Here is a 15,142-nt window from a genome sequence, read left to right on the forward strand (position 1 = left end):
TTTGAATCCTTAAATAAAAATCATGTCACAATTAAAACTCCAGGCCCAGATGGCTCCAAATGGAATTCTTCCAACTGTTTAAGAAAGAATATCAGCAATGTTACACAAACTGTTCCAGAGAAGGCAGGAATACTTCTCAAATCCTTTTTGAGGTCAGCATATCCTCACTACTAAAACCTATTGAGAACCTGACAAGTAAAAATAATTACAGGCCAATTTCTCTCTGACCGTAGTTTTAAAAAATAAATGAAATATTAGCCAATAGAATTCAGTGGTCTATAAAAACAGTAATATAACATGACCATGGGGAATTTATTCCTGGAATATGAGATTAGTTAAACATTTTAAAAGCAATGAATGTAAATCACCACATTTAAATTATGAAGGAGAAAATCGCTACAATCATTACACTAAATATATAACAATAATTAGATAAAATAGAACATCAATTTATTATAAAAATCTCTTATCAAGTTAGGAGTAGAAGGGAACTCTCTTAATCTAATAAAAGACCCACCCTTCGAAAAAAACTGTACAAACCTTCTCATGGATAAAATTTTGAAAAATTCCCCTAAGATCAAGAATGACTGATTATATATATGTATAACTGAATCACTTTGCTATACAGCAGAAATTAACACAACATTGTAAATCAACTATACTTCAGTAAAATAAATTTTTAAAAAGAGAACGAGACCGATAGCTGATAACATCATTTTTATTTAACATTGTGCTAGAAGTCCTAGACAGTACAATAAGACAAGAAAGAGAAAAGTATAATGGTTGTAAAAGCATATAATGATGCTATCCATATGTGTATATGACATATTTATACACCTAGAGAATTCAAAAGAAAGTATAGGAAAACTAATAGAATCTAAAAAGTGAATGTAGTAAGTTCATTGTATTTCTATGTGATAGCCACAGTTAGAAAATGACATATAAACAATACCGTTTGAATGGCATTAAAACTGTGATAAACACATGTGATGAAAGATGTGCGTGCCCTCTATTCAGGCAACTATAAAATATTACTGAGAGGATTACTTAAGATGAACTAAATAAAAATATACAATATTCCTAAAAAGATGCATTCTTGTAAAGGAGGTAGTTCTCCCCACATTGACAGACAGATTCAAAGCAATCCCATAAGGAGTCCCGCAGCTATTTTTGTGCAGATTGACAAGTTCATCCAAAAATATGTACTACATAGAAATGCAAAGGGCTAAGACTAGCCATAGCGATCTTGAAGAGGAAGTAAAAAAGTTGGAGAACTGCACTATCAGTCATCAAGACTTATTCAAAAGTTAATTATTAATTGTATGGTGCTGTGTATGACAAATAGACCAATGAAACAAAATAGTCCAGAGACAAATCCACACATTGCTGTTACCTGATTTGCATCAAAGATGCCAACCCAAAGCAGTGGGGGAAAGGATGACCTTCTAAATAAATGGTGCTAGACAACTGTACATTCATACGGAAAAAAGAACTTTGAAACTTAGACCATTCACAAAACCCACCTACTGGTGGATTGCAGATCACTAAAAGTTAAAGGTGAGCACTCAGGATCAGTTACAGGAGGTGAGTCGGTGTAGATGAAAGCCAGATGGTAAAGCCCTAAGAAGTGAGAGAATGGCACAGTGGGGGACATAGCACACAAGATCTACATTTTACAGGATTTTGAATTGTAAAGGGAATTGTAGAGTGGGAATTGGGAACTAAGCATATTTGAGGCAGCGTTGGAAGGGCCAAGAGAAAGGTAGAGACTGAAGGTAAAAGAGAAGGGGAGATATATATATATACACACACATATATATACACACACACACACATATATATACACACACACATATATATGTGTGTGTGTGTATATATATATATGTGTATATATATATATATATATACATATACATATACATATACATGTATATGGTACACTGCGCGGCATGTGGGACCTTAGTTCCCCGATCAGGGATTGAACCCATGAACCTGTACCCCATGTAGTGGAAGCTCACTTGGACTCCTAACCACTGGACTGCCAAGGAATTTTGAGAAGGAGATATGTTTGAGAAGTGAAACTAAAGGTCTTCAAGGTAGCAGAACTAGAAAGAGAGAATGAAAAGAGATTTTTGGTCCTGAATTACTCTCAGATAAGAAAAGAGCAGTATTCATTGTTAATCATGTGCAAATGACATCGTTTATGGTATGCAATACTATTAATTTTTTTTCAGGTGGTTTGAACCTTTTGTCATGCAGTGGCTAGATGAAAATGAAGACGTGTCAATGGAGTTCCTTCATGGGGCCCTGGGAAGAGACAAAAAAGATGGAGTGAGTTTAAATGACTTTCAGATTGCCTATTGTCAAGATGCATTTACACTGCTCACTTTTAAGCTAATGGGAATTGTTAGGCTTATTGCTATTAATTAAGTTTAATTTTAATCCTCTCATTACCAAAATATAATTAAAACACAATTTTAAATGCTGATAAGAACCCTAGGGAATCGCTTTTAAAAAAAATCAATCACGCTTTTGCCCCAAGATTCTTTACTCCTTGAATTGGTCTCAATCTACAAATTCAGTGGGCTTATACAAAGCTCCCCTGTTGTTCTGGAACCTTTCCAGGATTCCAGGATTAGGAACAGACACCCTCCCAATCCCTCTGGAGCAAATCAAATGTCTTGAGCCACAATCGGCTTGCTAAACCATCCTAATGCCTGTGGGGAATGAGAAATTGAAAGAACCAGTCCCTCAATTCAGTAATGGAGAAACCAATTAATAGCAACCTGCCCCATGATATTAGTTTTACTACACTTTCCAGAAAAGGAGATGGATGATTTTAAAATGAGCAAGCATTTTATTACTGGGAAATGAAAGTACATGATATAGGAGATTGAGCTGTTTTGGTGAAATAATGAAGATTCCTTCCACAGTCCCTCTAAAGTATGCTTATGAGGATGGTTTCACCTTCTCTCCCCTCAGTTCCAGCAGACATCTGATCATGCGCTGTTTTCTTCCTCTGTGGTTGATGTCTTTGCTCAGCTTAATCAGAGCTTTGAGATTATTAAGAAACTGGAATGCCCCAATCCTGAAGCATTATCTCACTTAATGAGAAGATTTGCAAAGGTAGGTTAAATGGAATGAATCCTTTCTTCACTGGGACTATGGCATGTTGTTATTTTCCTGCACAGAATTTGAAAAATGCTGTTGTTTTGTAACATTAGTCTTGTCTGACTACTACCCCAATTTAATTTTCTAATTCCAGTAAAAATAGGCTGTTTCAGGTTTGTCATCTGACTCTCTTTTTACCCTTCCTGTTTCCTAAGTATGGATTTATCATCTTAAAAAACCTATTTATTATTCACATGAATGACTCAGTCATTTGTAATTGATGAGACTACCATAGGTGGCCAAATTAATTTCTATTTCAGCTTTGTAGCTGAAAATAGATCTTGGAATTTCATATTCAAATCGCAGGTATTTTTTTTTAATCAGTAGTACGATAAAAAGTATTTGAACTTGGAGTAATGAAAACTGAGTTCTAACTTCAAGTCAGCCAATAACTGTAGTGTGAATCTGAGCAGTTCCCTGGATTTTTTTTTTTAACATCTTTATTGGAGTATAATTGCTTTACAATGTTGTGTTAGTTTCTGCTGTATAACAAAGTGAATTAGCTATACGTATACATATATCCCCATATCCTCTCCCTCTTGCATCTCCCTCCCACCCTCCCTATCCCACCCCTCTAGGTGGTCACAATCAAGGTCACAAAGTCCCTTGATTTTTATGAGTTTAGTTTTCTTAGTTGGCAAATTGATTTTGAGCAACCAGATTCCTCTGAAGACCTCTTCCTCCTCTTATTGTCTAAGAAGGCTTGCAAACTACTTACTACTTTGCAAAAGTTTCTGGGGAAATATAAGAAATAAAAAATGCTGTCTCTGCCCTTCAAATCTTAAAAAAAAAAATATATATATATATATATATATATATATATATATATATATATAATAAGACCACATGGCATGAACTAATTGGAAGATGGCATGAGGAGGGACACAATTCTATCTCAAGCACAGTAGAGTGCACAGTAAGTTGAGCGGAAGGAAAACTAATGAGAGCTGAAATACAGTTTCCCTGGGAAAACAGGGCTCATTCAGCCTAAAAAGGTGAAGTTAGAAAAGTATTTTAAGCCACGGGAACAGCAAGAACAAAGGGAAAGGAAAAGCTGAGCGTGACATGAAGAGCAGGGAGAAACAATCCTCTGGCAAAAAAGAAGAAAAAAGGAAAAGAAAAGGAAAAAGAAAATCTGTTCTGGGAGAAGTAGTGGGGAATGTTAGGAGAGTGAGGATGGGTCCAGATCTTGAAGAGCTCTGCTTCCCAGGTTGAGAAGTTTATACTTAATCTTTTGAACAATTGAAGAAACAGTGAATATTTGGAGAGTTTGAATCACGGTAGTGATACGACAACTGTAGGGATGTAGGGCAATGACCTACACACTCCTATGCCTGACAGCCCTAAGGATAAGCCTGGCTTCATGGGTTGGATGATGGCAGAGGTTTCAGCTGGCTGTTTATTTGACAAGGGCTTACTCTTTGCCTCACTTGCACAATTTACTAGCCACTTTAAGAGATGTAGTCATGAATAAGCACAATCTCCGACCTCAAAAAACCTATAATGAGATGGCCAAACCTATAAACAACTATGAAAAAGTCAAATGCTATAATCAGGGTATCTCAGAGGTTGAGAAGGGCCTAGTGTATATCTATATCTCTCTATCTATATAGATAGAAAGAGAGAGAGGTAGAGAGATATAGATAAAGATCATGCTAAAAATAAAGACATGACAAAACTCAGTGAAATTGTATAATATTTAAGAAGTATTAATTTGCTAGGGCTGCCATAAATAAAATACCACAGAATGGTGGCCTAAACAATAAAAATTAATTTTCTCACAGTTCTGGAAACTATAAATCCAAGATCAAGGTGTCAGCAGGTTTGTTTTCTTCTGAGGGCTCTCAGGGCTTCTTGCAGATGAGTATCTTCTTACTGTGTCCTCACACAGTCTTTCCTCTGTGTACCTACACCCCTGGTGTTTCTATGTGTGTCTAAATTTTCTCTTCTTATAAAGACACCAGTCATATTGGATTAGGTCTCTCACTAATGGCCTTATTTTAACTAACTCACTTTTTGAAAGGCCCTGTCTCCAAATACAGTCATATTCTGAGATATTTGGAGTTAGGGTTTCAACATATAAATTTTGAGGGACAAAATTCAGCCCCTAAAGGATGTATACATTTAACATGCCACTGCTTTCAACCACAGACACCAACACAAGAGTAGATTACTTCATTTGCAATATCACAAAGTCTAAATTTGAGATCCTTTATGAATGGGAGGCTTGAGCCTGACCCTGTCATTGGCTCTGGCTCTTAGAAAAGTTTAAGCCTGGTTCACTGACAGGTTGATTAGGAAAGGGCTTCTTGTAGGAGGCAGCATCTTTATTAACTGTAGTAAGATAGTTTTGCTGAGGTAACAAGGAAACCAAGAAACTGTATGATTTAACACAACAAAGATTTACTTCCTGCTCACCCAACATCAGATACTGGTTGGGCGACCCTATGGGGGAGCCTTTGTCAAAAATAAACAAAGCCAGATACTAGTTAAAGTTGTAAGGACAGATTTTAATTAGCAATAAGTGAGTGCAGTGGGGAAGAGTCCAGACTGAACGAGAGTCAATTTTGATCTGTACAGGCGTCACTGGCTGTTTTAGAGGCAGAGTGTAGGAACAGGGAGGGCACAAGCAGGGTCTCAAAAAGCAGGAAGAAAGGGGTTGGTCCATGGGAAGCCCATCTGGGTTTGCTAACTGGTGCTTATCGAAGTTAGCCTCCTACCCTCCCACAGAGGCTGGGAGACAGGGGCCCTATCTTCAGATGTTGGCTGGAACAAGTGGCAAATCTTTTGGCAGCCTTGCGTTTTCTCAGGCAGGCACTTTCAGGGCATGTAGAATCATCCCAGGGGTGTGGCCTTGAGCTGTTAGAAACTATGCTACTGTTTTGTTCAAGTCTTTATAGGCCAAGGTTGAGGCCTAGTAGGGGAGAGGACTCGGAAGAACCTGGGTAGAGTTTGGTCAAGAGAGAATCTTTGTTGTCCTTCACCATTCTGTGACTCAGGAGTTCTAGCCTGAAAGGTCCCACTGAAGAAAGAGCATAGGATTCGTAGAGTGCTGTGCAACTGCAGTTGGAAAGTTAGACCCGCATTGTAAAGAGTCGTAAAGAACTGGCAAAGTGGCTGAACTTCTTTAGTAGAAAATGAGGAGCCAGTGAAGGCTTTTAGGCAGACAAGCTGTCAGCCTAAACTGTATTAAAATATTTATCTGCCATGAGATATTTTGAACTCGTCTTTATATCTGTTTACTAGGAGGACTAAAGTAACCTCACACTTTTAAAGAGGGTAATAATAGCTTAAAATCATTTATTGAGACTTTCTTGGTAGCAGCTGATTCCAATTTCCCATAATGGGGAAATCTGCAGTGAATTCTGCAGACTTATTCTAAAAAATGCCCAAAGTCTTTTCTTGACTAGCAGCTGTGTTTTGGGTGACTGACAAGAAAAGAATGAAACAGGGTCATTAGGGATAGTGTTTTTAAAACTGTGTTACATGCTATTCCTGGAACTCTGTAGTAGAAGCAGATTCAGATGAGAATTTCAGAATCTCAGAGTTAATATATTTAGTAACATACTGTCATAACTGCACATATTGCAGAAGTAACTAGAATTCACCCTCAGAGTAGGCAGGTAGCAGGTTATGTAAGGTGGAGACACGGAAGCACTGAGTAGGAGTAGCAGGAAAGCCGAACTGGGACTCTCTGAAGCAAGAAGAAAATAATTAGGCTCCATGTGTCACTGAGGAAATGTGAGCTTTTATTGGCACAGTACAATAACTTCAGTGAAGTAAAGCATTTTTAATCCATGGGCATTCAATACTAATCAGGTATTATCACAAGGAGATGAATTATCACAAGGAATGAAAAACATTTTCTGGGAAAGTAGAAATGGGCAACCTTCATTGAAAAATAAATTCTATGTTATTAGAATTGAAAATCATAAAAATAAAAATAGCCCTTTGTAGTTAATATAATTAGCTATTTCACAGTAACTTTAGATTACTGGAGTTTGTTTTATTTCATCAGATGTGACCATCAGTCTTGAAAACCCTATCCTTCTTAGGATTGGGATCCTTGTATCAAAAGATACTGAAATCATATTATCCTTCTGGGACTTAGACTGATTTAAACCATCCCCTGGAGAGAAGACACATTAATGATAACTGCCGACACTTTAGAGGACACTTTAGCTAGCATTGTGAAATGGATCTTAAAGGGATGATTCACTTTTTTTTTTAATGTATCTTAAAGTAAGATGATTCACTCTTACTACGTAAGACTGAATAACGTATCAAACAAATGCTTCAAATTTCATAGCTGGTACATTTAGGAGCCGTGATGAGTGGTAAAATGGGCACATGAGTAGTGAAAATTCCTATGGCTATATGGCTGCTCTTGACAAGTATGGGTAGTTTAATTTAAAACCGAGAAATATGAAGTAACGGTATCTTCAGTACTACTTAAAAACAAATCAACAAATATTGACTTCTGGCTCCAAGTTGGCCATACTATGGTGAATGAGACCCACATATTCTTTGTTCTCTGGGAACATAATCCTAATTTTTAAAAATAATAATTATAATTCATTGAGTACCACTATGTGCTAATCATTTTATATATATGATATATATATACATATATCTCATCTCTTAAGAGATAGATACAATTATTTTTCCTAATTTTTCAAACGACAAAACAAGCTCAGAAACTTTAAATAATTCAAACAAGACTAGAAATGGTATGAATGGAATGCTTTCAACCACCAAGCTATACTACCTTCACATTCCAGTGTCATCAGAAATCAATTAGTAACTTGGAGAGCAGAATCTCACCATTTATTTTTACCCTTTAGACCAAACCTAGGCATCTGTAGGAGATTCTGTCTTATTTTGGATGTGTTAAAATACAGCATATAAAGCACTGAAGTGACATTACTAATGTCACTTAACAAATACTGCAGTCTTCTTCTCCTCTGTGTTGCTCTAATACTGTAAAGCTCCATGTATAAAATGTGACTGCAAAGATGGATTTGGACCAGGGTTCTTGTCTTCCTGATTGTAAGAGTAATACCCCTAGACGTACCGACCAGTAGTACTGACAGGATATTTAGCCTACTTCTACTAGTGTGGCATTAGCTTAGGGGAGACCATAATGGCTTTGTTTGAGTAATTGATGGCCATCCCAGCTCAATAGTACCAGAAGCTGCATGTCAAATCAGAGCAGATTGAAGCTGGGAGATACTTTAGTCATCCTATCTGATTCTTTAAATACAGCAGAATCCCTTGCTTCACTGCCACAATCCTATTAGAATTTCATCTTATTTAATCGGGGGCTTTTCAATGGTAGTTCCTTTGCTGTATTCGTAAAAGAATTATCTACAGCTCATGACTATCTCTTCATAAAAACTGTATTTTACCATAGAACATGATGCAAACTTCCCCTACTAGGCTATCTGTTGCCTCTCTCTGTCTTTCTCTCTATACTGTCCCCACTGCTGAAGCCCAACAGTCCACCAAAAAGAAAATCATGACCTAAGTTCACACACTCAGAAATCCTACCTTCCAGGCCTTCCGAGGTACCCCTTCCATCAACTGGTTCTCTCTGAAGAGTTATCTCCACCCTGCTGTACATTAGGTAGGACAATGGTTCTCAAACTTCAGCTTGCACCACTACCACCTGGAGGCTTGTTAAAACATAAATTGCTGGGACCCAACCCCAGAATTGCTGCCTCAGTAGATCTGGGACTGGATCAGGGCATTTAGATTTCCGCCAAGTTCCCAGGTGATGGTTATGATACTGTTGGAGACATGCCTAATGTAGACATGTCTTAACTAACTACAGATGACCCTTGAACAACATGGGTTTCAACTATGGGGGTCCACAGTTTTTAAATAGTGAATACTACAGTCCTACATGATTTGTGGTTGGTTGAATTCGGAGATATGAAAGAACTACAGATATGGAAGGCTGACTATAAGTTATAAGTAGATTTTCCACTGTGCGGAAGGTCAGCGCCCCTAACCCCTTGGTTGTTCAAGGTTCAACTGTACTCACTAGTATTAATTAAAGAACTAATATCTAGTAGTGATTTTACTTTGTTGAATAAATTAGAATGAAATCAAGGTTGCCCCTGAAATGTACATGAACACTTTCATTCAGGTGTACTTTGCATAACTCACAAAGAAATGGATGTTGTTATAGCCAGTGTACTCACAACTCTTATGGGCAGAAGGCCTTAAACTACATCCTACATGGCTGAGCCCTTTTCCTTCAATGCACACTATCCTGACTTGCTAACCACTGGCATTTGTAGGCTAGTGGATGCGAGATCGTGGGATCAGTTTCCTCCCAGCAGGAATTCAAGGGACTAGGTTTTTCCTATGAAGTAGAGGCAAGAATTAGACCATGGGAAGACCTTAAGAATAATCAGAAATGGATGTCTGGATTCCCCGGCCCAAACTAAATCTTGAACAAGTGATAGTCTGAGTTGCAACAAGCTCCTAAAGTCAGGCTTCTGTTGGTTTTTGTTCTTGCAATATAGTGAAATGATTCCTGCAGTTTCCACTGTCATAAGAACCTGTAAATTGAGAGTAGTGTTCACATGTATGAGTAAATCAGCACTCATTAGGTAAGTCCCAAAGTAATTTTCAACATTACATCTAAAATAAGTTTTGAACAGGTGCATCTGGAAGATACTTTAGGCTGATCCACCACCTATTTTCCTAGATTTATTGGTCTGCTGCTTGATAAGATGTTATATTTTCCAAGGCCAGTCTTCCATTTAAATTGATGCATATTATCACTTTACCTTGTACTTCCACAAACTATGGATTTTCTGTTATCCCTAATTTCCAGTTTCACGTTTTCATTGTGATTTTTAAAGTCTATAAAACGAGTTCATAGTCACATTCGGTGAATTCAGCTTTGTAAATTAAACATCTCTCCTTTAGCTTAACTCCTTGGACTGTCTCCCCAAGTTGATTTTGAGCCACAAAGAAACTTCAGACAAATAAGTTACACAAAAAAGAAAATCTTTTTTGTCTTTGCCTTTCTATGGAAAGAGATGGTCTGTATCTACTGCTCTTGTTGCTTTCTCTCTTCTAAGAAAATCATGTCCACATTGGACTTATGATAATTCAAGCTCTGTAAGTAACAGCAGTAGGGTGCAAACTCATCAATATCTCTTTAAGTAGTTGAAATAAAATGTAACAAAGTTTGTTCATTTTCCCTTATTTTGCATAGTTAATGGAAGCAGAGGGCATCCTTAGGCTCAGAAAGAGTTATTAGATGGAGAAGGAAAATTTGGAATTAAGATGAAAAAGACAGAAAGAGGGGGAGGATTAGGCAATATTTTTAGCAAATATTGCACCAATAAATAACTTACTAATTAAAGGTAAATGTATTGAGATACTGTGATGCAACAAAAGCTGAAGTTTAGGTCTTAAGAGGTGGTCTTTGTTATTAGTAAGGCTCCTTATCATAGAAAATTACTGAAAATATTCATTGCTAAGTGACATATATGGGAATGTTCTGACCCCCCTCTCATAATGAGTTATTTAGGAACATTGCAGAAAGTTGAAAAAATAACCACCACAAGGAATTTTGTCATGGTAGGGGTGTGTGTGTGTGTGTGTGTGTGTGTGTGTGTGTGTGTGTGTGTGTGTTAGGGGCGGAGGGGGAGAGGATGGGAACTAGAAACCATGAGAGATGATGAAAGCGTGAAGTGTTATTCATTCAGGAAAAGAAAAATCATTAGGGGGCATTAGGTAATAAGTATCCAAGCATAGAGGAGGTTACCACCAAACAGTATACCTTCTGAGTATTTAGATAAGTTAGAAATAAAGAATTTTGTGATTGAGCTGGTTGTATTAAAATGGAATGGATGCATGTGAAATATCTTCCAAATGTACTCAGAAATATTACAAGTTGTCATCTAAATATAATAGTTTAATTGAGATCCTTCTTTTGGCAAGGGTGTAGATTTAATCACTACTTATGGCCTTTGTTCAGCTGAAAATGACATTTGAAAAGTTTTCCCAGTTAACATAACCTGGATTGTGTGTGTGTGTGTGTGCGTGTGTGTGTGTGTGTGTGTGTGTGTGTGTGTGTAGATAGATACATATATCTGTATATACATACATATAGGTCTCTACTTACCTGGATACATTTCACAATTTTTTTTCCTAGACCATCAATAAAGTTCTGCTTCAGTATGCTGCAATTGTATCGAGTGATTTCAGTTCATACTGTGATAAGGAAAATGTGGTAAGTAAAAACGTCTCTACTTTCAAGTATCCCTCAGTTGAGAACCACTTCTTCAAACTAATAAGTAAGCAAAGGAAGTTTTCTTTCTGTTTTCATACAGGATGACAGAAAATAGGGATCTCAAGAAATTGTTCGAAAATTTCCTGGTAGTCCTGAACTGGTACAAAATAGAATTCAAAGGAAGGTTGAGAGCATCTCAATGCCAGCCAGCTTGTGGTTTTCCATGATGATAAGGAATGAGACTCATATAAACAGCTGAAAACCCTCATCATTGTAAACACTGGAGCTGGGACCTAGGAGTTAAAAAGTTGTTTATTGTTAATACCAACTAGTGTAGTTTTGGCACCAATACCAAAATGAGTATAATTTAGCCTTTCAGTTTTCAAATAAATTGAAAAGGATGGTTAATGTAAGGAGTGATGCTAATTTATACTCTGAATTATTAACTTAGCCTTTTATTTTTTGGATGATTGAGAAAGCGTTGATAAAATCTAAGCCAGTATTACAGCTTAATAAAAGGAATAAAGAGAAGTAAGATAAACTAATTTAGAATATAATCAGTGTTATTTTATGGTAGAGGGTAAAATCTTTCTATTCACCATATATAATTTTAGGAAAAATCTGTCGGTAACATTATAGGATTTTTTTTTTAAGCACTGAAAAAATATTTTAAAAGTCAGTACTAGATGTTTCAAGACAAAAATCAGGGTGGTTTTTTCTCCCTCAAAAAATCAGTTCCCACTATCAGGCAAGTCTTAAAGAGAATTCTTGCTGAAACCTCCTTGACCTCTTGCTGACAGCTCATTAAGATAAGTCAGTCCTAATGGTTCTTGAGGGTCCCAGAAGATGCTTCTTTTCCTTAAAGGAAAATGCTACCCAGAAATTTTACTGAAACTCCCAGGTATCTCAGCAGTGATTTCTAATTGCCATTGATTATAAATACTCTAATAGGCAAGATAGAGTATTTATTTATTGAAAGCATATAGCTACAATTAAATTTATAATACATTTGAAAAGTATTATATTGAAAATCAAAACAGTGACAGATAATTTCAGAAGAGATTCTGATTTACTAGGACAACCAAACTGAAGATTTTGAAAGGTGGCTATGAATTATCAAGGCTAATTCCTGTCATTCAGAAAGGAAAAGTAGCCTTAAAAGGCCCCTGCAAACTTCTACTTTATGTTTTAACATTTATAGTATATTTTATTTTTTAAAGGAGAAAAATTATAAATCAGCATTTATTGTATTATTCTCTGTATTTTTCCTTTATATTTTATACTTTTCAAAATCAAATTTTAAAAAAGTCATTGAAATATTATAGCACAAGAACTTACTTTTCCTTTCTCAATGCTCTTCTTTCCTAATTACTGATATCTTGACCAGTCTTAGACTCTCATTCAAATGCCAAGTATCACTTTAGCTTTTCCATGAAAGGATATCAGTTAGCTGCCTAGTTTAAGCTTTCAGCTGAGATAAATTGAAGAAGTGCTTTTGTACATCTGTGTGTGTACATACCACTGTTGTTACAGATTTCTTTAAATATCAAGAACATTGAAACATTATTGTTTTTTATTTTCTCTGTATATATATGACAATATTCCTATTTCATCTGCAAATTGCACTAGAAACTTTTAAAGAGAGACATCTTCTAAGAGACGACCATAACACTTGCTTTCCCAAGGGTCAGAATTATAGATGACAGTTAAACAAAATATCTGTGACAGAATTTTTTTTTTCTTCTGTGACATTTTAAATTTGGAATGGGTCACAAGTTTGTTTTTTGTTTTGTTTAAACAATTTTTTTTTTTTTTTTTTTGGCTGTGTTGGGTCTTCGTTTCTGTGCAAGGGCTTTCTCTAGTTGTGGCAAGCGGGGGCCACTCTTCATCACGGTGCGCAGGCCTCTCACTATCGCGGCCTCTCTTGCTGCGGAGCACAGGCTCCAGATGCGCAGGCTCAGTAGTTGTGGCTCACAGGCCTAGTTGCTCTGCAGCATGTGGGATCTTCCCAGACCAGGGCTCGAACCCGTGTCCCCTGCGTTGGCAGGCAGATTCTCAACCACTGCGCCACCAGGGAAGCCGGGTCACAAGTTTTCAATCCATTCTTCCACACTCCACATTATAGCAAAGCAACATTATCTAAATCAGAAATGCTTGATTTATTTTTTAAATCTTTTTCAACTCAAAAACATAATTTGGTGGAATCTAAAAAAATACAACAAACTAGTGAATATAACCAAAACGAAGCCAACTCACAGATATAGAAAACAAACTAGTGGTTATGAGTGGGGAGAGGGAAGGGAGAAGGGGCAATATAGGTGTAGGGAATTAAGAGTTACAAACTATTATGTATAAAATAAGCTACAGGATATATTGTAAACATGGGGAATGTAGCCAATATTTTATAATAACCATAATAGAGTATAACCTTTTAAAATTGGGAATCACTATACTGTACACCTGTAACTTATATTGTCCATCAACTATACTTTGGTAAAAAAAATATATTTGGGTCATGTAGAAATGGCCATAGTCTGAACAAATCTAACTTTTATATTCATTGTACTTTAGGTTCCTAACTTTGTTCCAGGTTTAGAGCAAATGCAATACATTATGACATATTTAGGGGAAAAGCCAAAATATACAAAGATTACAAATTAACTTCAAACATAGGTTATTTTTATCTAGCTAAACTCATCAACAAATGATGCTTCTAAATTAGATTAATGTTCCCTTTACTGTGGATATTTTTAGTTGTCTCTGCTTGTTTGTTTTTCATTTACTACTGAAGTCTTTAAAGTAAAAGCTGTTCCCCGATTAGGTTTAAGGTAGAGTTGTGTAATTCAATTCTCAGTACTGATTTGATAAATTGATTCAATAAAATTGAAATTTGAACATGTCAAGGTCAGGGGAAGCTTGATCAAAGAGGAAAGTCTCATATTTATTTTTATCTCCCTCTGGATAACTGCATCTCTTTTTTTATATGTAGCCTTACCCAGGTCAGTGGCAATCCATGCCAAGTGAGCCCAAGTGTCTTTGTTCCTTTGGCTTCTTAGTAGCTCTTTTCCATCGGAAATTATTATATTAAGAAGGCTTGGAGGTTGGTTTAATTTGTAAAGCTGGAACTAAAGTACTATTACATGTGTCAAAAGAGATAAGCTTGAATGCTAATATCAAATAATCGTAAATAAAAGGGACTACCCAGCTAACTTAGACCCATGAGAAGCAGGGTGATAACACCTTTACCCATGTAGTCTTCCTGCTTCTCACTGAGTCATGCTCTTCCTTAGTTCTTTTCCCTCTGCAATGAAAAAGAAAAAACCCCAATGGCCCTATACCCTCATGGAAAAAGCTCTGTTGGTTCAGTTTGTTGACATTGGGTCAAGATGCGGAAACCCTGAAAATCTGGTCCTATATGCCACGGAAAGGATTGGGCCTGGATCCAGTGACTCTCCATCACAGCTGGCAATCTGAATCATTTGTAGAACATTGTGGTTCAGCTTACTGAACAGAATGTATAGGAGATAAATCTCTGTGTTTAAAAAAAAGAAAATATTTAAGTGCCTGGACTTAAGAGAGTAGAAGTTCTAAATTGTTTTTGTAAATTGAAGTTAGGATGTGGTCACTTTAAGAGTCAAATAGAAAGTTTTTCAAAGGTCAGTAATGTGGTTAAAATAATAATAAAATCTTTCCACTGATGGGCACTCACACCTC

General features: G+C 36.5%; 1 protein-coding gene and 1 long non-coding RNA gene across 2 annotated transcripts in view; one reads left to right on the top strand and one right to left on the bottom strand.

Moving 5' to 3' along the window:
- Positions 1–15,142, top strand: part of UNC13C (unc-13 homolog C) — a 774,694-nt gene that overhangs the window by 652,394 nt on the left and 107,158 nt on the right. Inside the window, exons 22-24 of the mRNA XM_082444694.1 lie at positions 2,235–2,331; positions 2,983–3,126; positions 11,351–11,428. Of these exons, the coding sequence (XP_082300820.1) occupies positions 2,235–2,331; positions 2,983–3,126; positions 11,351–11,428 (319 nt within the window). The remainder of the gene's footprint in view (positions 1–2,234; positions 2,332–2,982; positions 3,127–11,350; positions 11,429–15,142) is intronic.
- The window catches only part of LOC309654341, a 201,072-nt gene continuing 187,861 nt past the window's right edge, over positions 1,932–15,142 (bottom strand). Inside the window, exons 5-6 of the long non-coding RNA XR_014260166.1 lie at positions 11,321–11,409; positions 1,932–2,307 (exon numbers count right to left, since the gene is read on the bottom strand). This is a non-coding gene — a long non-coding RNA (uncharacterized lncRNA). The remainder of the gene's footprint in view (positions 2,308–11,320; positions 11,410–15,142) is intronic.

Source organism: Balaenoptera physalus, assembly GCF_965194825.1.
Source record: "Balaenoptera physalus genome assembly, chromosome: 2".
In the NCBI taxonomy this organism is placed as follows: domain Eukaryota; kingdom Metazoa; phylum Chordata; class Mammalia; order Artiodactyla; family Balaenopteridae; genus Balaenoptera; species Balaenoptera physalus.